Source organism: Lissotriton vulgaris, chromosome 1_1 (assembly GCF_964263255.1).
Source record: "Lissotriton vulgaris chromosome 1_1, aLisVul1.2, whole genome shotgun sequence".
Lineage (NCBI taxonomy): Eukaryota > Metazoa > Chordata > Amphibia > Caudata > Salamandridae > Lissotriton > Lissotriton vulgaris.
The window spans coordinates 974,666,873-974,689,644 of NC_141685.1; the positions used below are offsets into that span (position 1 = coordinate 974,666,873).

The window sequence follows — 22,772 nt, forward strand, 5'->3', positions numbered from 1 at the left end:
TGGATCTCTCGCTTTTATGTAAATGCAGCGATTAATTGATCGGGGCACACAAAAGGGATGCAGATCCTGTGCCGTAAATAACAAACATGAAAAAAAAAAGGTTGATGATTGTGTAGAACTGCCACTCGCTTAAGTGTGGCCAGTGCAGCACCAGCTCAGACTATTTCATGCACCTGACGGAGAGGGAGCTGGGGTGGGGGGGAACTGAAGCATTTGTAGCTGAATGGTCGTTACACGCTTAATCAACAGTGCAAGGTCTGGCTAGACCCTGTAATGTTAATCACAGCGTGACGCATCCCTTTCAAACCCCTGCAGTGTGAGGAATTGCAAGGGGGCACCTCTGGACTTTACCAGCTTCTCTGCAAAAGTCGACTTCATGGCTCAGAGCGATTGCGAGATCCGGAAGCAGAGCGGCATCTGTCCTGCGTTGTACGGAACCTGAGCCTGCTGTGACACCAATAAGGGTATCGATACTCTCCCTGACAAAAGAAAAGTGCCGGCACTGAGGGTTAGAACATTGGGAAGTACCAGTACTCAGTACCACTGAGTACCGGCCCATTTAAAGCACTGCTCTTAGTTAAAAGCACAAGGGGCAGATGTCGGTGTCAGGCGTGAAAAGGACCCCTTGGTGGCCACGGACCCTAAAAGATACATCTTTTTGAAATATTTGAGGAAAAGGTGCACCTTTACAAACTATTTGTCTTCTCCGTGAAGCTTGAATTTAGATGATTTAACCTTCCATTTCCAGGAATGTCACTGCGCAATACACAAAAACACAAGTAAGATACATATACACAGTTGCCATTTTATATATAATTTTAATTATTTTTTGGGAAAATACAATGCTTTCTCAAATAGTATGAACATGTATATTTGCCCCATTTTGTTATTTGTGTTTTAACTACCTTGTCGTGGGACCAGAGAGAGTGCCTTTGCTTACTTCTTTAAGCGATAGTCCTGGCAGAGGTTGTTGTGAAGTTTGTGTCAAAAAAAGTGAGGCCTCTGTGGGCGCTTTATTCTAAATATAAAAATAATATAACCTCTTGAGGTCGGGAGGGTGGAGAGGAGCATGGCACCTGTCCAACAAGCGCCATCTGGTGGTAAGCCATGTTAACTGCAACAGCAATAATAATGGTGAAGACTTGTTTTAGAAATCAAGTTGTAGATGCAGCAGGAACAAAGGGCCTTGGAAAGCATGGGGCTAGTGTAGAATTCCCCCTGTGTCCTACCCTGACGGTCCACGAGGGCGGCATCTGTGCTCTTCTGGGTATGAGTATACAGTGCTTAATTTGAGCAGGTGGTTGCGCATGGTTCCCATTGGCAATTGTTTTAGAGGACCAGTACAAACTCTTCGTTATCAGATTTGGACCCAAAGCAAGAAAGAAAAACTCTAAAGGAGAAAGAAAAAAAACAGAAAAACAGCTACAAAATAGCAAGCAGTAATGGGAAAGAGCCAGTAAGAGTGAATAAACGGGCAAGGAGTATGGGGTGGTGGTAGAAACATGCCGGGGGTAAAATAAAGACTTTGCAGCTTAAGTATTCAGCAATTCCGATATTGGTAAGCACCAGCGGTGGATTCAGGGAAAAAACTTTGGGCACTGGCACTTACTATTTTACAAATTAAGCACAGTAGAGAGTGATATCTACTACTCGTGCATAGTTCCCACCGCCTCCCACCATAGACGCTTAGCATCTCCCAATAAAACTCATTCAAATGTTTTACCAATTGTTTTAAAGTACAGAAATTATCGAGTGTGTTGGTGAAGATATGATGAGCACTGCTTGTTGCGTGGCACTAGCCCCACACCTGTAGGATCTACTGGGAAGAAATTCATATCAAAAAGCAAAAACCTGAGAATTTACTTGTACTGTCGGTGTTGGTCCTGGAGGGCCGGAGGACTATACTGGGCCACCTGCAATGGCCAGGTAGCTGTGCAGACTTGTCAATGGAGGGTTAGTGTAGACTTTGAATGCAGATGTCAAGAGGATAGAGACAGCGAGAGAAGCTGGGCTTTGAGGAGCAGAGGGGTTGTAGCAGCAAATATTCTTCTTTGTCATCTCAGATACATCAGAGGTCTAGGGTGAGTAGAGGTTTGCTGGAAATTTTAACTACATTTTGAAACAATGATCTGAATATATATCAGTTTAATCAGATTTGTCCTTCGATAGCTCATTGGACGATTTTTAGGAGGCACTACAAGGAGAGCGTTGTAGATCTTCAAGGTCAGGTCCGGAGGGCTTCCAGCTTGAGCCAGAGTCCATCCTCCGCCCGCAGGATCAGCTCTGGCTTCCGCCGCACCGTCTTGGTGTCATCTGGCATCACCTTGAACCTCAGCAGCGTAAGCGCCAGCACCACCTTCAGCTCCGACATGGCAAAGTTCTGTCCGATGCAGTTCCTTTGGAAACCCAAAGAAAAAAAAACAATTGAAGGAAAATGCCTAGGTGCTCTGTGTGACTTTACTCTATGCTCCATGAAGCACACATCTGTTGGACTCTGCCCTTCTGGCAGGTTCACCCCTGAACTTTTTGCATGGTATTATTAAATAATTATAGTGATTTCTGATCCCTGCAGAATCTGTCACTGCGAATCATCCACAAATGCAAGTGTACCCTGCAACTCCTCTCAAAAATGTATAAACCCCTCATTGCCTAAGAATCATGGTCAATGCCATTCAACTCCATCCAAACACATACGGATCTTACATTACTCCAGAATTTATACAAACCAAAGTAGCTCTTTTAGAATGTTATTGGGAGTGCCTCACTCAACAACTTTTAATACCCTGAGCTAAAAAAACTCACAAATTAAAAACATCTCCGTCAACAAGGTGCCCATATCAAAATATTCTTGACTCTCATTTCTGACATCCACAGATTGAGTATTATGCACAGTTAGGCAAGTCTGTCACCAGACATATCCAGCCCCCTCAGTCTAATTAAGTTTGAACATTGGCCCACAGATTTGATCAAAGTAGAGACCAGCATTACTTCCGACTCAGGATATTCACCTTGGTCCAGAGGAGAAAGGAATAAATGCATGAGGTGATCTGTCCTTAGAGTTCTCAGGATCGAAGCGGTGTGGGTTGTAAACCTGGTAAGAAGACAGATTTCATCTAAGTATTGTTGTGGCAAACATAAAGGTGCTTAATACAACATAAAATTTCTAAAGCAATGAAAAGGAAAACAAAATAAAAAGACGAACAACAGTGAAGTACTTCTGACAGAGAGAAACTAGACCAAGCAGTGGGACCACTGGGCATCTGCGAAGCCCACTCAGGGTGTCCACAACTGCTTAGAAGATGAAATAATAATGGATTTATAAAGTATATAAAAATAAAGAAGAACAATTGAGATTGGCAAGTTTAAAACTTTGTGTAACTGTGATGGAATCTGAAATTGGAGGCTAAAAATGAAGTTTATATCCTCAGATGAAATTCTATTAGTAGCACAAGTAGAGCGAACAAAATACTGTATTGAGGATGGGTGGCCTCAACTTCATTTAGAAAAGCTCCACCCTTCCAAATAAAATTAATATTTCAATGTATTATATTTGTGGACTAGATAACATATTTCATCAAGAAATGCTTGTTTTTGAATTTGTCCCTATTGGTGTGAAGTTCAAATTGTCGAAATTGCTTACTTCCGGCTTCCAGTAATGACTCAGCGGGGTCCTCTGATTCCCGCAATGATTAAGTGGGGGTCCACAGAAGCCAAAGATTTAACATTGTAACAAGGACCTGTTTTGAGAAGTTTGCACTAGATTTTAATTTTTATAAAAGCTATTAGATTTGATTTACTGTAGTGTCTACATATGTACACCAATTTATGGGCCTGACTTTTCTAGTGACATCACAGCTGTATACTGCTTACCTCTGTCCACCTGTTATGCCTGATTTACAGAGCAGAGAGGAGAAGAACAGGCATAAGCTGAGATCCACCATCAGAAGATGGCTGTACTCCCCCTCTGGCCTCTAGTGGATGAGTCAAGATTACAACCCTTGCCTGTATTGTCACACACAGAATACACATATTCTGAGTTTGGCGATATTCTCTATCTGGGACATTACTAGCTAAGCCTGGACTACAATCCATGCATGACTATAGGCCTTCCCACCCCATATATTTCACCAGCGAGTGTAAAAACTGCTGACATTTCCAGGTGGGAAATTGTGAAAAATGGAAAGATCCCATGGGAATCAGGAGTAGTAATTATGATAACTGCATCCTCTTGGGTAACCTAGAGTATGCTGTAATTCTGCCTCTGAGAATTAAAAAATACCCATGGTGATAATAATTTAAAGTGTAGGAACGAGGACCTGTCATTCTCCCTTCTTAAAGACTGACTGACATCCTGTGACAATAGATCAAGTTTGTACAAAAATGTCCCAGGAAGGCCTGGTCCAATCCAGAGAATCACGACAACCAATGACTATGTACATTTGATTTGTGCAAATTAGCAATGTATAAATATACAAATTGTGGCTGGCTAACCTGAATATCTAGCACGAGTTAGACTTATTTAAACACCACATTGAACTCTCCCACGCTGGGGTGACCCAGAAGTGTTCTTGATGGCTAGTGGATGGCATCATAATCCATTTGAGAAAAACATGCATGATAATGACTATCCTTAAGGACAATGTTTGTTTCAATAACAAGACAGTGCAAATATTTGCAACCACTTTCCCTATCTCTTAGAGTTGCACTACAGAGTGCAATATGAATGCCTCTCTCTATACTACTAATACAAATAAGCTTCATCTGAGTTTCTTTTCACTTATTGTCTATATACACTTGCCCTCTACATACTTAACCAATACAGCACTGAGCGTGTCTGTATTTATTAATTCTCTCACTCCCACTCTCCCCTAGAGACCACTGTTGTGTATAATAAATGCCCTCTACTTACAGCGCACTAGCCAAAGATATATTGACCGTAACATGCACTGTTTCAGTTTCCTATGTAAAGTACGCTGCTACCCTTAATGGGTCTGGTTTGCACTACCTAGAACAAATACATGAAAAAATGTGTGTTTTGTGCAGGTTGGTCTCTTTTGCCTAGTCTTTGGCTATTTTGTACAGGTTGCTCTCTTGAGCCTAGTCTTTGGCTGCTTTGTGCAGGTTTGTCTGTTTTGCCTAGTCTTTGGCTATTTTGTACAGGTTGCTCTCTTGAGCATAGTCTTTGGCTGCTTTGTGCAGGTTGGTCTGTTTTGCCTAGTCTTTGGCTGCTTTGTGCAGGTTGGTCTGTTTTGCCTAGTCTTTGGCTGTTTTGTACAGGTTGGTCTCTTTTGCCTAGTCTTTGGCTATTTTGTACAGGTTGCTCTCTTGAGCCTAGTCTTTGGCTGCTTTGTGCAGGTTTGTCTGTTTTGCCTAGTCTTTGGCTATTTTGTACAGGTTGCTCTCTTGAGCATAGTCTTTGGCTGCTTTGTACAGGTTGGTCTGTTTTGCCTAGTCTTTGGCTGCTTTGTGCAGGTTGGTCTGTTTTGCCTAGTCTTTGGCTGTTTTGTACAGGTTGGTCTGTTTTGCCTAGTCTTTAGCTGTTTTGTACAGGTTGGACTCTTTTGCCTAGTCTTTGGCTGTTTCGTACAGGTTGGTCTCTTTGGCCTAGTCTTTGGCTGTTTCGTACAGGTTGGTCTCTTTTGCCTAGTCATTGGCTCTTTTGTACAGGTTGGTCTCTTTTGCCTAGTCTTTGGCTGCTTTGTGCAGGTTGGCCTCTTTTGCCTAGTCTTTGGCTGTTTTGTACAGGTTGGTCTCTTTTGCCTAGTATTTGGATGGTTTGTGCAGGTTGGTCTGTTTAGCCTAGTCTTTGGCTGTTTTGAACAGGTTGGTCTGTTTAGCCTAGTCTTTGGCTGTTTTGTACAGGTTGATCTCTTTTGCCTAGTCTTTCGCTGCTTTGTGCAGGTTGGCCTCTTTTGCCTAGTCTTTGGCTCTTTCGTACAGGTTGGTCTGTTTTGCCTAGCCTTTAGCTCTTTTGTACAGATTAGTCTCTTTTGCCTAGTCTTTGGATGCTTTGTGCAGGTTGGCCTATTTTGCCTAGTCTTTGGCTCGTTTGTACAGGTTGGTCTCTTTTGCCTTTTATTTGGCCGTTTTGTGCCGGTTGGTCTGTTTTGCCTAGTCTTTGGCTCTTTTGTACAGGTTGGTCTGTTTTGCCTAGTCTTTGGCTGCTTTGTGCAGGCTGGTCTGTTTTGCCTAGACTTTGGCTCTTTCGTACAGGTTGGTCTGTTTTGCCTAGCCTTTGGCTGTTTTGTGCAGGTTGATCTGTGTTACCTAGTCTTTTGCAGTTTTTTTTACTGGTTGGTCTCTTTTGCCTAGTCTTTGGCTGCTTTGTGCAGGTTGGTCTGTTTTGCCTGGTCTTTGGCTGTTTTGTGCAGGTTGGTCTGTTTTGCAAAGTCTTTGGCTGCTTTGTGCAGGTTGGTCTCTTTTGCCTAGTCTTTGGCTGCTTTGTGCAGGTTGGTCTCTTTTGCCTAGACTTTGGCCGTTTGGTGCAGGTTGGTCTGTTTTGCAAAGTCTTTGGCTGCTTTGTGCAGGTTGGTCTCTTTTGCCTACACTTTGGCTGCTTTGTACTGGTTGGTCTCTTTTGCCTAGTCTTTGGCTGCTTTTTGCAGGTTGGCCTGTTTTGCCTAGTCTTTGGTTGTTTTATGCATGTTGGTCTGTTATGCCCAGTCTTTATCTGTTTTGTATGGGTTGGTCTCTTTTGCCTAATCGTTGGCTGTTTTGTGCAGGTTGGTCTATTTTGCCTAGTCTAGCCACTCCTCGCTCCTGCCTCGAGTGGTCGCTCCCCTGCCTGCTTGCTGCTGAAAGGCGGTATTGTACTGCAAAGCTGATTTTGTCGAAGTGTTACTCATTTATTTATTTATTTTAACAGCGCCAGAACTTAATCGCGTTTCAGTGTTGTTTTCCTATCTATTTCCATAGCGCAAGGATTCTATAGCGTTTGAGCATTTATTTATTAATTTAAACAGCGCCAGGACTAATTAGCATTTTCCACCGCCTGGTCACTGCTTTACCGGATGCTTGCTTGCTCGCTCCAATATTTACCTGCGCATTGTGTAATTGACATCGTGTGTTATCCCCCGGCGCCCTGCTCTGCCCTCCCCTCCATTTTGATTCTGTTGCTGTTGTTGTTGTTCCCTTGAGCCCGCCACGCCTCCCAGCTGAGCCGCCCTCGCACCTCCCCCCTCCACTATCCATATATGACATGAGTTCCCGCGCGCAGCGTCCACGCGCAGCGACCGCGCCCAATACGCGCCGAAGGTGCGCCAAAGGTAAGCCCGTCTACGCCCGTCCGCGCCTGGACCGCGCCCAGCGCCAGACCCCCTGGCCCCCGTCCCTCCCAGCCCTCCCGCATTACCTACGATGCCGCCACCCTCCTAGCCCTTAACCCCGGTCGCGCCCCCAACTGCGTCCAAGCCGCTCCTGGACACACCCATGGACCTTTCTCTTGCTACTCCTGCAAATTCATCAGCACCGACAACATCCCCGCTACGACCACAACACAGATTCCTGACCCCAACCATCTACAGTGCATCCTTCTCAACACTCGATCGGTCCACAGACACGCCATTGACCTATGGAATCTACTAGACACCATCTCTCCAGACGTCGCCTTCCTAACAGAAACTTGGATGAACGCTTCCTCCGCCCCAGACATCACCATTGCCATCCCGGAAGGCTATAAGATCACACGCAAGGACCGCACCGACCACACAGGAGGAGGAATCGCTATCGTCCATAAGAAATCAATCCGCATCTCAACCAGCTCTGACGCCAACCTCGCTAACTCCGAACACCTTCACTTCCAGATCCACATCGACCCCAAGACCACACTCAGAGGCACCCTCCTCTACAGACCACCAGGACCCCGCGCAAAATTCAGTGAAGACATCACGGACTTCATCACTCCTCAGGCGCTCCCCTCCAAAGACTACATCCTTCTGGGAGACCTCAACTTTCACATTGAAAAGATCAACGACCGCAATACCACCACCCTCTTGGACAATCTCGCCAACCTCGGACTTAAACAACTGGTCACCTCCCCCACCCATATCGCAGGTCACACACTCGACCCCATCTTCACCTCCAGCAATCATGTCTCCTTCAGCCACACTACGGATCTCCTCTGGACTGACCACAGCTGCGTTCACTTCACCTACAACAAACCAAAACCCACCATCCACCTCCAACCAACTCTGCAAAGAAACTGGAACAAAATCACCACGGACCAGATCTCCGCATCGCTCCTCCTAAACACCCCAGCCCACTCTTCCAACGCAAACGAAGCCGCCGCCAACCTGACCCTATGGTTATCCAACACCGCCGACACCTTAGCACCACTGAAGAAACGTCAAAGCAAACCTGGCAGCAAAAAGGCCTCATGGTTCAACGATGATCTTAAGAAGTCCAAGAAACTCTGCCGCTCCCTTGAAAAGGCCTGGAAAAAAGACCCTACCACTAGCACCAAGGACGCCTTCAATAACGCCACCCGCACTCACCACCAACTTATCCGAAAGGCCAAGAAAACAGCATTCAAGGATCGACTTGACAACAACGCCCACAACAGCAAGGAACTTTTCAACATCGTCAAGGAATTTTCCAATCCCTCGGCCAACTCCAACGACATCACCCCCTCTCAAGCCCTCTGCGACTCCCTAGCCTCATTCTTCCACAACAAGATTGCAGACATCCACAACAGCTTCGACAACCAACCCGGAAACCAACCCACCCTACCATTTGCTGAACATTCTCCCCCCGTGAACACCCTCAACGACTGGAACCCAATCTCCACTGAGGACACAATCCGCCTGATGAATTCCATCTACTCAGGATCCCCCACAGACCCATGTCCTCACCACATCTTCAACAAAGCAGACTCCGTCATAGCACCGCACCTCCGAAACGTCATCAACTGCTCCTTCAACTCCGCCACCTTCCCGGAAGACTGGAAACACGCTGAACTCACCGCCCTTCTGAAAAAACCCACAGCAGACCCCACCGAACTCAAAAATTACCGCCCCATCTCGCTCCTTCCATTCCCGGCCAAAGTCATCGAGAAAGCTGTCAACAACCAGCTCGCCGCCTTCCTCGAAGCCAACAAATCCCTCGACTCCTCACAATCTGGCTTCCGAGCAAAACACAGCACTGAGACCGCCCTCATCGCAGCAACAGACGACATTCGAACTCTACTGGACAATGGAGACACAGTCGCCCTCATCCTCCTCGACCTCTCTGCAGCATTCGACACAGTCTGCCACAGCACCCTTCTACAACGCCTCAATAACATCGGAATCCAAGGAAAAGCACTTGAATGGATCACCTCGTTCCTCACCGGAAGAACTCAGAGAGTCCGCCTCCCACCATTCAAGTCCGAGGCCTCTGAAGTCATCTGTGGCGTACCACAAGGATCCTCACTCAGCCCCACCCTCTTCAACGTATACATGAGCCCCCTCGCGGCCATCGCCCGCCAACACAACCTCAACATCATCTCCTACGCGGATGACACTCAACTAATCCTCTCCCTCACCAATGACCCCAGCACCGCCAAAACCAACCTTCACGAAGGAATGAAAGAAGTTGCCGAATGGATGAAACAAAGCCGTCTGAAACTAAACTCAGACAAAACAGAAGTCCTCATCTTAGGTACATCCCCATCTGCATGGGACGACTCCTGGTGGCCGGAAGCCCTCGGAAAAGCACCCATCCCGACAGACCACGCACGGAACCTAGGCGTCATCCTTGATTCTTCACTCTCAATGAACAGACAAGTCAGCGCCGTATCCTCTTCCTGCTTCAACATTCTTCGCATGCTCAGAAAAACATTTCGCTGGATCCCCACCGAAACAAGGAAAACAGTCACCCATGCTCTAGTCACGAGCCGACTGGACTACGGAAACACCCTCTACGCAGGCACTACCGCTAAACTCCTGAAGAAACTCCAACGAATCCAAAACGCCTCAGCCAGGATCATATTAGACATCCCACGCAACGAACACATCTCTGGTCACCTTAAAGACCTCCACTGGCTACCCGTCAATAAGAGGATCACTTTCCGACTGCTAACCCACGCTCACAAATCACTCTACGACATCGGACCAGATTGCCTCAACTCACGACTGTCCTTCTACACCCCCTCCCGCCAACTACGTTCTTCCAGCCAAGCCCTTGCCACTGTACCTCGCATCAACAAGACCACCATGGGAGGCAGATCCTTCTCATACCTGGCTGCTAAAACATGGAACTCACTCCCCGCTTACCTTCGCCTTACCCAGAACCACCTAGCATTCAGAAAGCAACTTAAAACGTAGATATTTGACAAGTAATCCTCCTCCCCTTTCTAAACGCCTTGAGACCCTCTGGGTATGTAGTGCGCTATATAAATTCTCTGACTTGACTTGACTTGACTTAGTCTTTGGCTATTTTGTACATGTTGGTCTCTTTTGCCTAGTCTTTGGCTGCTTTGTGCAGGTTTGTCTGTTTTGCCTAGTCTTTGGCTGTTTTGTACAGGTTGGTCTCTTTTGCCTAGTCTTTGGCTGCTTTTTGCAGGTTGGTCTGTTTTGCCTAGATTTCGGCTGTTTTGTACAGGTTGGTCTCTTTTGCCTAAGCCTTTGGCTGTTTTGTACAGGTTGGTCTGTTTTGCCTAGTCTTTAGATATTTTGTACAGGTTGCTTTGTTTTGCCTAGTCTTTGGCAGTATCCCACTCAATCAGAACTACAACTGTTGAGTCCACATGGTCCCATCAGCTGCTGCTTGAATTATGAATTCTCGCTGTCCTTCGGCCTGGTCATGGGTTCGCTCAGGAGTAGCGTAAGTGCCCCTTGTTGACTTTTAAAGACTTGGAATAGGAACTAGGACTATGAATAGAGAACATATGTGCCCCATACATTTGCATCCACTATGAGTGCTGATATCTTAGAGAGGAGGGAGGGCACAGGAGTTGGGGTGAGATGCTGTGCTATGCAAACTGTGCGAAACTTGATGCTCACTCTAGGCCCTTCAATAAAGATTTCTGCTCATGTCACTAGGGCAAAAGTACCCAATATATTGTACAGTACAAAACTATAAGAACCTGCTCATTGATAGGCAATAACAAGTTTCATCAAGGGAAGAATTCATTTTTGTGTTACAGGGTTGTGGAAATGTTATGTTGGAACACCGAATTGAAATTCATACCTCGGGGTCTGGCCAGACGGCAGGGTTATGGTGAGTTCCATAGATACTGATCAAGCAAGTGATTCCTGAAAGGGAGAAATAACATAAAAGATGTGCTAAGACCATAAGCACAAGAAGAGGCCAAGAATGTTTTTGAACCACTGGTCATTCCATATACAAATCAAGGTGTCAATAGCATTCAATGCAGTGCTGTAACAAAACTTGAGTGCCCCTCACCCTGCAAAGTACAGAGGGCCCCCCTCCCTTGCCCACCATCTATCACTTTTACTGAGGTGCCCCCCTGGAGCGCCGGGGTCCCCTCACACCAGGGGGACTGTAGGGCTTATGCTACGCCACTAATTCAATGCATATCTTCAATATCCCTGTGCTCGTGAACAGCACGCATGATCCTCTATGTGGATTTCACTCAGAGTCATATGTAGAGTGGAGCAATTCACACCATCCATGGCCATATGTATAGGAGGGAATGTAACATTCACCATGTCTTGTATATACTGATTCCCACCATGTGCCCTTATGTGCAGGACAGCAGGTGACAACCAGCAAGTACCTCTAGTAAGGAAAGACTGCTTCGGAGATCATAACCAAGGCCAGTAGGGTCTGGAGGCCACTTTCTTCAAGAGCTACCAAAAATTTGCCAATTTCATAGCTGATGATGTTTGCAAGAGCAATCCTACACAGACACGTCCGCTGTACCTTTGCTACGCATTTGATTGGACAGTCAAATATCATCATAATAATAATACCTTTGGGAATGACCCTTCCGTCAGGCAATTTGATGTCCTCAGTGCAGCGCCGAGACACTGCTGTGACAGCAGGATGCAGGCGCAAGCTCTCCTTAATGCACATTGTGGTGAAGGGCAGCTGGGACAAGTCATCCCTAAAGAAAGAAAACACAGAGGTTCAAAAACCAGATCCACAAGAGCGCAAAGGGGCAAGTCCTAGCAATGAGCTGTAGAAGAAACTTCATCTGGGATGGACTACCTTGAGCACCTTCCATGTGCTTCTGCTCCGTGGCAATTAACTCTGAATCCTAGTCTTATTTCTCCACTTATCACTTCCCACACCGAAATGACTACACACCGCCCAGTCACCCAAGCGGTATTGATCAGTATTATTTTACCTATGTCGTTTAACTTTCCTTTACACAATCTCTTTGAACTTTCTTGAAATCACTTAGAGTCTTACTTGACTCTTACTAACTTTGAAAAAACAGATGTTCAAAAAGAATTTCCATCTATTTCTCTACTTAATGCCTTCTCCTCGACCTCATCACATATATAGCACAGTCGAATGAATGGAACCCATCCCACATGGAACACCACTTATAGCACTACCATAATACTCGAGAGGGACCCAGTATGTTAGTTGACGGACGTTTTAGTATAGCCACAAACAGTGAAACCGTGCAATGGTAAGGCTCTGAAAGCCATCTTAATTAATTGCTTAGTTATTAATATGTGGATTGCAGACGTCTTGCCTCGAACAATAGGACCAATCTAAAAAACAAGCGGCTTGAAGCAATCAAGCTGATCACACAATTCAATGTGTGATACATCATAAAACAGAAAATGAGCCATTTAACTGCAAATTAGCAGCTTCATATTTGAGTTCAATCGGTGCTAAATTTGGAAAATCATAAGTGCCAGGGCTCTCGTCAGTGGGACATTGCAGCTGGCACCAACCATTGCCCCCGTCAGCACTGCCAATGACAGTACCAACACAACTACTAACCATCACACTCCTACAAGTGTGACAATTCAGACTATTCCAGGCCCAACAATTAACAGATTGGCTCGGGCGGTATTTATCAATCATTTTTGATGTACATCGAATTTATAAATAACTGTTGTTGTTCCGATCTCTAAATTGCACAAACAGCGTCACCACGTGGCGGACTGTCATAAGTGCCAGTGTTGACAATTATGTGCTGGTGCCTAGCACCGGAAACCACCGGCTCAAATTTAGCACTGAGTTCAATACGGCAATTCTAAATCCACTTTTTCAAATGCAGATAAATTGACCGATTTCTGGGCAACAATCATGTAAGGAAGGTGGAAGTGGAGGTAGAAAACGCTTATGACATTAGTTCGAATTAGAGATTTGCTCACCTATTTTCACCTATAATGTTGTGTAAAGGTGCAACTGCTTGAGCACTGCTCAGAAACCTCTTGTACAGGTGACAAACCTATTGGTCACATTCACTTTAGCAAGTGTACTACACTCTAGGACAAGAATTTTTTTTTGTTAACCATGGCTGTGATACTCTGATGCATCTGGGTAATTCAAATTTTCTTTGCTGCATTAAGAAGCTGCTAATCTGGGAATTGTCAAAAAGTTAAAAATCCTATCTTGCCCTATAAAGTATGTATGCAAAGAGAAACTTTCACTTCCGGAGCGGACTGGTTCCTATCCAAAACTTCCAAGGCTCACGTATCATGAAAGATTCACAATATGCATTTTTTAAAATTTAAATCCAAGAATAATTATGCAGTGCCTTTTATAAAAGCACTTGAAGTGGATACGGATTTCATAGAAATTTGAAGGAATTTATTTCTGAATGCAGAAACTGAGTAAAAGACAAGCATTTTTGATGGTGAGAGCAAGTCCTAAGGAAAGAGAAGGAACAGTTTTTCAGGTCCTTTGGAAACTAACCTTGCAAATGTAGTCTGCAATTCGCAATTTTTAGATTTAATAATGATGAACTTGAGAGAGATGGAAATGAGAACATTATAAAAGTATTTTTGATCTTTCCTTTGATTTATATGTCCCAATCAGAGGTAGGCCTTTTACTAGGAGGCTAAATAAACCTACTGAGACCTTCATTACAAGTGGACTTCGGTAGCCAACTTCCGTCTCTCCTCCGTTCTCCGTACCTTTCCTTCTTACTGCAGTCCTGGCCGGCAGCAGGAAGCACCTGGCTCCCAGATTCCCCTCAGCCAATCACAACACTGCAATGCCACGTTGTGATTGGTCTGAGCGTCATGGATCGGACCTCAGATGGGGAATGGGAGGCTTTGCATGTTCCTCACCTGGCTGCGTAATGCAGCCTGGTGTTTACACAGCCTGTTGTTCAGTGGGGCAATGCTCCTACGCCACGGGTGGACTTGCTCCCGCTCCAATACAGCATATGATAATACTACATGCTGTGTTACAAATTACTGGGCCGTCAGTATTACCGGGTAATAGTATCACTGGGTAATCAGAAGTTGGCTCCTGTAGGACCTCCTGGAATGGATTTATCAAGTAGGAATCGGTGCTACAACACCAATTTGTGTAGGTGAGCCCGTAGTTTCCCAACTTATTCTGGTCAAAGTCCTTGAGGCGTGACCTGAAGATTTTGTCCTTGGAAAATGATGTATTACCAAATATGGTGTTGCAAGAGCTGTATCACGTTCTGGATGAAAATTCATGCTCCACACTAAAATGGTATTAAGAGGCCACCCGGAAGGAGATTCCACATCATAACTTAAGGAAATAAAAAGTTAGATAGTGCGTACTCTTGTCAGTTCTGCAGTGATTTATAGAAAATAAGTTGCAACAACACACAGTGCCTGATTTAGAGATTCAAAGATGAGGCAGAGGGATTTGAATGAGATTATGGATTTGATTGGGAGGCAGTGGGTGCTTCTTGTTTATGCAACGTCGACAGTATATACACCACATGTTCATACTAGCACAGGGTTTTACAACCAGTAGATGCTGATGATAGCTCTCTAGCTCCCTGGAGGCACCTTGATGGAAGGTTGCCCAGTCTAGTAGGACATGGAGAGGGTCAAGCACACTGAAGTAGGTGATGATGCTCATTTTCAGACCCTTAGGGTCGTATCCAGTCTAACCAATAGCTAGTGATATAAGAGCACAGCCTGTGAAAACCTGTGGCATTGAGACGCCCAGCAACGGGAACACCTGTCTCTGCTTGCAGTCTATGAAAGTTGCTTTGAGACTGGCCATGTTGCAGGTCCAGCTGGATCAATCACACTGTCTGAATGAACACGCGCCATGAAAGATGGACAGAAGGAGCAAGGGTCGAGTCGTTTTAGTGTAGGGCTGCAAGAGTGTGGATCATCAATAATATTATTTGGGGAGGTCAGAATCGAATCTTGTTAGACTTTTTTAAATGGTGTGTTAAATTTGCGTTTGTGTAATTATTTGAAATTTCAGGACAATGACACGAAATTTTGCAAAATAAGAATCTGTCATTTAGTGAAATTCTTCCTCATGTCAATTTTTAACACAAGGGCATGTTGTGCACTAAAAGAAAAAAACAATTAGTGCAAACAGCAGGGGCTCATGTTCTTGTGCTTGAGTGGTTCCTGTGCTATACATTTGTTGTGAATGATGGCGTAATTACACCACATAGTGATGGCATCATTTCAGGACTTTCACCAACAAGCATAACATAAAAATTCTCGAAATTAAACCGATGTAATTTAAATTTCACCTGGGCCGAGTCATATTGTACCAATGAAAATATTCATGACTAGCTAAGGGTGATATTCATTGATCAGAAGTAACTCCCGTCATGGAAAAGATTGGAGCCCCTTGCACGAGAAGCTACCCAGTTTGGATTTGGATGCCACTCAACGACTCTGTTTTTTATAGTACGCTGAATTAAATATGGAGGCAGCTGGGACTGGTCCAGTAATGGTTTACATATATCTTTTTATGCTTATTAACCATCTCATCTTAGAAGAATGGGTAAAGAAAATAACACCCTGATATTTGACTAGAAGTTACTAAGAGGGCATCTGTTGTTATGATATTGCTTGTTTTCACATTTCTGTCTATATTTACCCATATCTCGCTTTTGTCACTTTATTGCAACTTGTATATTGACGAAACAGGGAAATAAACGCTCCCACTGTCTTTAAGTTTTTAGTGCATTAAGTAGCCAGGTATAATAAACAATTCAAACACATGAAAATATTAGCGTTGTGGTACTAACATATATGCGCAGATGTCAAGGTTTGTTCGGAAATCACTTTTAACTGTCGCGATTCCACCTATTCCTGCTGGTGTCTTGATTGACCGAATGTAGAGAGTCACAGGAAGTCCTAACTTCTAATTTTTTCCATGATAAAAAATAAATGCATACAGGGGGAAACACGGTTATTCATCTATATCCCTATGTAAAACCAGTAAAAAGATAACATAGGTAACCTTATCTGTGTGGGCAACGAGAAAGTTACCTATTTATTTATTTATAAAATTTTATATAGCGCGAACATGACCCAAGAGGGTATCAGAGCCCATTACATTTAGCATAGTTGCAATACAAGTTACATCAGATATAAGAGCATAGTAAGGTACAGTGCACATAAACAATGTTTCAATAATTCATAGGAGGGAGGGGAGGAAGGAGTGATAGCGTGGAGACAAGGAGGAACTATGCCCAATGTCCTGCTGGGTAGGTGACGGTCAAGGGGGAAACCAGTGCCAATCTCCTCATTAGCGGTCAAGCAGCTTCACCTGTCATCAGCCATGTTGCTCAGGTCTCAGAGTTCAGGAAAAAACAGTTTTTAGGTTATTTGATTTGCGACGGGTATATAGCGCTATCTAGACCCGGAGGTATCAGAGCGCTTAACCAGGGAAACGTTGCATTAGAAGGTACATCAAAAATGATTAAAAAGCGCTGGCTAGACCCGTAGGTATCAGAGCGCTATAACAGAGGAACATTGCATTACAAATTACCTCAGTTGGAATAACGTAATAATGTACAGTAAACAAACAACGAAGTTGAGAGAATTCACAGGAAAGGAGGGGAGGAAGGAGCCATAGCAGGGAGATGAGGAAGAACTGTGTCCAATGTCCGGCTGGGTAGGTGATGGTCGAGGGGGAAACCAGGGCCAATCTCCTCATTAGTTGACTAGCAACTCCATCGGGCATTAGCCATGTTGCTCAAGTTTCAACATTCGGGAAAAGTAGTTTAGAATAGATGTATAGGCTACGAGGATAGAAGAAAAAGAAGAAGGTAGGGGGGAAGGGAATAGAAACAAGCCAGAGATGGAGCTGAAGACACAGCGGGGAGACAAGGTGAACTATGCCCCATGTCCGGCTGGGTAGGTGATTGTCAAGAGGGTGATGCTGGGGCCAATCTCCTCTACAGCTATCTAACAGCTCCACCGGGCATCAGCCATGTTGCTCAGGTTTCAGTGGTCGGGAAAAACAAGAATAATCAATTTAGAGTAGGTACATTAGCTACAGTTGCATAGTCAAACATAGAATACAGAGTCCCCAATAAAGGATAGAGGAGAGGCCACCCTGCTGGGACTCCACGCTCAGGGAAACATCCCGCTGGATGACGTTGCTGCTGAAATCCACATGTAGGAAATTTCACAACACCCAGAAGGAGCTTTGATCAGGTTCTGCAATGTCTCGTGTTGGCCAGTCGGATGGGCTCATAATAGGACGTGTATACCACCAGGGTAAGCTTAAGTGCAACTTCCACCCGCGAGGGATAGATTGCGGGTGTCTCAAGATTCAACACACCTCATACCGCAGGACATACAATTGCCCAGTCACAGCTCACAGCAGTTCCCTGTCTTTCAATTGAAGGAAGGAAGACAGTGCAAATGTCCCTGTGTATATCATACTGATAGAATCTCTGGGGCGCCCCACATGTTGGATTATTGCCACCAGGTGCAATTCCCGGGTCGGTGCCCGCTTTTCAGGAACGCAGTATGCGGCCCAGCATGGCATGGCTATAATTCAATAGTTGATACAGTTGAGTTTAATGGCAGGGAAAAACGTTCTTCCACTTGTACCTCATTTGCCTGGGATCGTGCCAGATGCACGAGTAATATGGCCTCTGATAAAGCTTTCTTCCCCTCTGAACTCGTTAATCCTTCACTTAAATCAGTTACCTGCTTTTAGGATCAGAGGAGTCAGATCACCAAGTGCATCATTCTGCCATTTTAAGGTCAGGCAGTACGTTGCGGAACATCGCCAAGCTTTTTCAGCCACAAACAGAAGGTCAGACACCCCACTGGAGCATACGTGGAGGAGTAATTTTGGAAACCGAATCCTCGCCAAGGTCTCCCGCAGCTCATTCAGTTAAAGCAGCTCCGATCCTGCGAGCAGCCCCATCTGCAATTTTCAGTCGCCAACCCGGGAGACTTAGTCGCGGTCCGGAATGCTGAAGTTGGTCATCCCTGGGCAACCAAACAACAACATCAGGTGCAGGGAGTATTCCGCCACCGACTCACGTCACTGCCGAGCCAGGACAAGCGTAATTACCTGAGAAATCTGGCTCCGATACTCCGCACCCGACAGAGCGATGGAAACAGCCATCTGCTCTGCCGCGCACACCTGTAACAAGAGATCTGTAACAAGAGATCTGTAGCAAGAGATCTTTATGTAATTCTTCATACGCAAGCTCAGTATTATCGTGGCTCTTAGAGAACGGGCTGATGTAATGGCTGGATTTTCTGAGTAGGTGGGATCAGCCCCCAGGGGCCCCTCCAACCCAGCCAGAACGTACTCACCTTCCCTCCCCAGGACCACCTATATCCAGGCACCTGGTACCTACCTGAGGATGGGGAACTCGCAATATACAAGCTCATATTATTAAAAACACCACTAAATCTATAGGGATACTAAGAATACTCACTGATTACTAGGGATATCCATACCCTACACCACACTTATTTACATCAGTTGGTCTCGCGGCCACTCAGACCCAGACCGGTCTACCCTAGGGCAGATATTGCGCACAATCCGGTGCGACTACACATGGGCCTGCAGAACCCAATGCTCCCTTTTCCAAAGTGTTCGCAATCCTGCGAAACTACACACTAGTTCAACTACCTAGTGCTCTCATTTACTCAAGCCACAATCCTGTGGGTATCGGCACTGGTCTCCCACCCAGTGTTCTCATTAACGCCGCATATCAACGACGACCACATTCCTATGAACACCTATACATATATATATATATATTGGGATATTATCTCAGCTGTCTACTCGGGATGAAACTACAATAATAACTTTGAATATAGTTCCAGATTATAGTGTACTCCCTGCTCTTGGCATCAAAGGTCCACTCACTCCCTATTTATGTGATCACCACTTACCTGATTGGGATTACTCATCCATTCACGTAGCAACTACCTAGGAGATATATTTACCTTCAGTGAACAAGAATAGGGGCTACACACCAGTTTGTTATAAACTGGGGGTTGTTTTATTACAGCAATATAAACATTTATACAGATCTAACAAAGACTGTAGGTAGAACACACCGCTTGAAAGAGAAGGATTACACATAACAGGAACACTCCGCTGAAAGGGAAAAGATTAGACATAAAGTGTAAGTGTAGCTAATGTGATGAAAACAATATCACCTGATTAGTGTGAAGTCTTGTTCTAGCTGTCATCTGGGTTCCTCTCTCGTCTGTGCCTTGGCTCATCTCAGACTCTCTCTCTCTCTCCTGCACTCTTGGGTACACCTCTGCGCTGATCACTCTGTCTCTGGACTCCTCTCCCCCACACGAACTGTCTCTCCACCTTCCGTCTTCAATCTTAATGGTTCCTGCCGCTCTGATCACCGTTCATTCCACTAGCTTATTCACTCTGTCTCTGCGCCAATGTCCAATTAACTCCATCTGCTCCCATAGGTTAGTCCACGAGCTCTCCTCTATCTCTTTTAAAAGGCATTACTTCAGACTCCAGCTATTCACACCTCCTCCTGATAAGCAACTGCTTCTGACTGCTTCCTTCAGTTCCAGCTCACTATTCAACTCAGCTCTTCTCCAGATTGAACCCTCTCTCTCTCTCTGCCAACTCCACTCCACTGCTCGACTCTCTGCTGGACTGACCCTCTGCTTGACTCTCTCCTCGACTCTCCTCTGCTTGACTGACTGACTCCGCCTCTGCACTTCACAAATATAGAATGCTGTTTCCTCATGGAAAGTTCCAGCCATCAGCCCGCCGCCTACCAGGTCTCTGCATCACCTCGCATCAAGGACACACACCCAGCCGGCCGGCCTTTTGTTGTGTCTTCTACACAGAGAATAATACAGCCTACCGATAAGGGCCGGCCCAGACCGGTTCTCTCCAAGTGAAAAACAGCCTTAACTATAAACTTCGCCTTTGCCCTGAAAAGCCTCCCTGCTTCCATCAAGATGGAGTCCCTCTAACTCTAGGCCTGTAGGCCTGAAAAGGGGTGAAATGCTCCTTAGCTCTGTCAGAATACCTACATAAACCATACCAATGTGTCTAATATGTCAAAGCCAATAGGCAATAGACAGGTTAAAGTCAAGAATAAAGGCATATTAAGCAGCTATCCTCTTCTAGATCTGGAAAAAAGGCTTAAAAGGGCCAACACAGGCTAAGAATACCTATACTAGATGCGAGCAAGACTAATGATCTATATCACTGCTAAATAAAGCCAAAAACTCTGCCATTACAGCTGAACACATCTAATTTGTTGGGAATTAAAAGCCTGGGTCTCACCTATAGTGGTGCAACTAACAGTACCCACTCTGTTGACTAGATCTTACATTTAAAATCAAAATTGATATTTCATGACAATATTATTAGAGATCGCCCCTATCCATATCCAGACTATTACAATGCGTGAGATCCAATAATGCATTTCTGATTCACAAACTTTTTGTAACAGGTCCATCACTTACCAGTACAGCTCCTCGGGCTTCCTCCCAGACATTAATTCTCTGATCTCCTCTCTACATTTTTCCTGGAACTCTGGGTGTTGAGCCAGGTTGTGGAGTATCCAGGAGAGCCCACTGGCTGTGGTGTCATGACCTGTAGGACAAGAGGGGGCAGGGCTTTAGTCAGGCCATGCTACTACACACCTTGCACGTATGATAGCTCTGCACAAAGACTCAAATGACTGCACCGTGGAATCAGGACCGAAGGGCCACTGCTTCAATTACAAGAAAATATACCAAGAATGCAATCTCAAGCACTCCAACGACGATCAACAGTGCACTTTTATGAGAAAGGTCTTATTGTGTTGTTTATTCCTAAGTCATGGTCAGCTACAGCATATCTTTCTTGTAATTTCCACAACACACTAGCCAACACGTGTTTCGTCTCTGAACATTTGTATTCCAGTTGACTTCATCAAGGCTGATTACAAGTATTTTTCATATCACGTATTTCAAAAGTGTACTTCATAGTGTAAACAATATTCGTAGTCATCTGAGAAATGTAAAAAGTAAAGCTCCATATCTCCTATATTACAAGAAAGATAAGTTGACGCTCACCTTAACTTATGAAAAAGAACGCAAAAAGGAAAATGCTACTTACCAGTATGCATCTGTTCTTGGCATGTAGAGCTGCAGAGTTGCACACTGTGCATAGATCGCCACCTAGTGTTGAGCTCGGATGTTTGCAGTTTGTTGGGGGGTGGAGCTAGCCTGCAACCAAGATGGCCGCCTAAGTCTGGAGCTCCTCTGTCTCTATACTCTATCCTGCATTTATCCTTGCGAGTTGAGACCTACTTTCGCTACAGTGCGGCGCTTTGGGGAGAGATTCTGCTGGGGGCACGATATTCTGCCTCTTGCCCTGGTGGTTCGCCCTGCGGGTGACGCGAGGCCCGCCGAGGCCTGGACCGCGCTGTGGCCTTGTGAAGCAGCTGCCTAGATTGTGCGGTGCCCTGCAGCTGGTGACGGGATTACCTCTCCTTGCAACCCCGGCGGAGCCACGACGATTCTGCAGTGAGCAGTGGTGATAGCTTGGGAATGTGTGGGATTGCGGTGGTGGGGGCTCCACTTTCGGGTCCCCCCCCACCCCCGGTGGAGCGGCGTTGGATTGAATACACCGGACCCGTGCTGAAATCACACGCGTGGCGAGGAGCACGGCGACGGCTGGAGCCCTAGGACGACACGGCCGGTGACCCTTGCTCCCCATGCGGTGTGCTGGCCCGTGTACACCCTGCTCTGGTCTGCCCTGGGGGCATTGAGTGGGCGGCTGGGCCCGCGATAGCGCTACTTGGCTCCCCCCTGGAACACCGGGGCACTTCTGTGTACTTCACCTCACAGTGGACAGCGGGAGGGGGCGAGAACTTTCCGACTGCTGTTGCGCCATCCCTGCATGCATGATTCACCGTGTCGGGGGCGTTAGAGGCAGGGGGGGAATGAGAGTGCGGGAGCCGCCATTTTGTTTTACCCGGCACGTATTTGATGGCATACAGAAGCCCAGCGGAGTGGCTGGCCCACCTGCCCTGTGAAGCAGCCTGATAAGACGACCCTTTTCACGACGCGACTCTGCTGGTGCCGCTACACGCACCCCGCGCTTGGCCCTCTCCCCGGTTTTGGTGGCCTGGGTCAGCGCCCACAGACAGACTTGGTGAGCCCTGGAATTGCTAGAGAGGGGGTCAGAGCTGTCAGTTTGTGCATGGGCTTCGGGCGCATGCTTGGGGACACTACTTACCTGCGCACTACTATATTGGGCCCCCCCCCCTCTTTTGCAGCCAGTTGGATAGATCCTGCAGGGGGTGAATTGTGGCGCCGGGATCGACCTGCCACGATCGGCCTGGGTTCATCGCCTGCAGACCCCAGACGGACTTTCTCTCTGGGTGGCAGTCCTTTGGGGATTTCTGCCATAGATAGTCAGCGCGACTCTGGGGAGTGTGGCGC

General features: G+C 45.9%; 1 protein-coding gene across 10 annotated transcripts in view; it reads right to left on the reverse strand.

Annotated features, from left to right (window-relative positions):
• Positions 1-798: 798 nt before the first annotated feature.
• Positions 799-22,772, reverse strand: part of CYP4F22 (cytochrome P450 family 4 subfamily F member 22) — a 295,859-nt gene continuing 273,885 nt past the window's right edge. For all 10 annotated transcript variants that reach the window (XM_086960247.1, XM_086960238.1, XM_086960296.1 and 7 more), the window contains exons 9-13: positions 20,805-20,934; positions 11,913-12,046; positions 11,167-11,231; positions 3,009-3,091; positions 799-2,396 (exon numbers count right to left, since the gene is read on the reverse strand). In XM_086960247.1, coding sequence (XP_086816373.1) covers positions 2,225-2,396; positions 3,009-3,091; positions 11,167-11,231; positions 11,913-12,046; positions 20,805-20,934 — 584 coding nt within the window. In that variant the 3' untranslated portion in view covers positions 799-2,224. The remainder of the gene's footprint in view (positions 2,397-3,008; positions 3,092-11,166; positions 11,232-11,912; positions 12,047-20,804; positions 20,935-22,772) is intronic.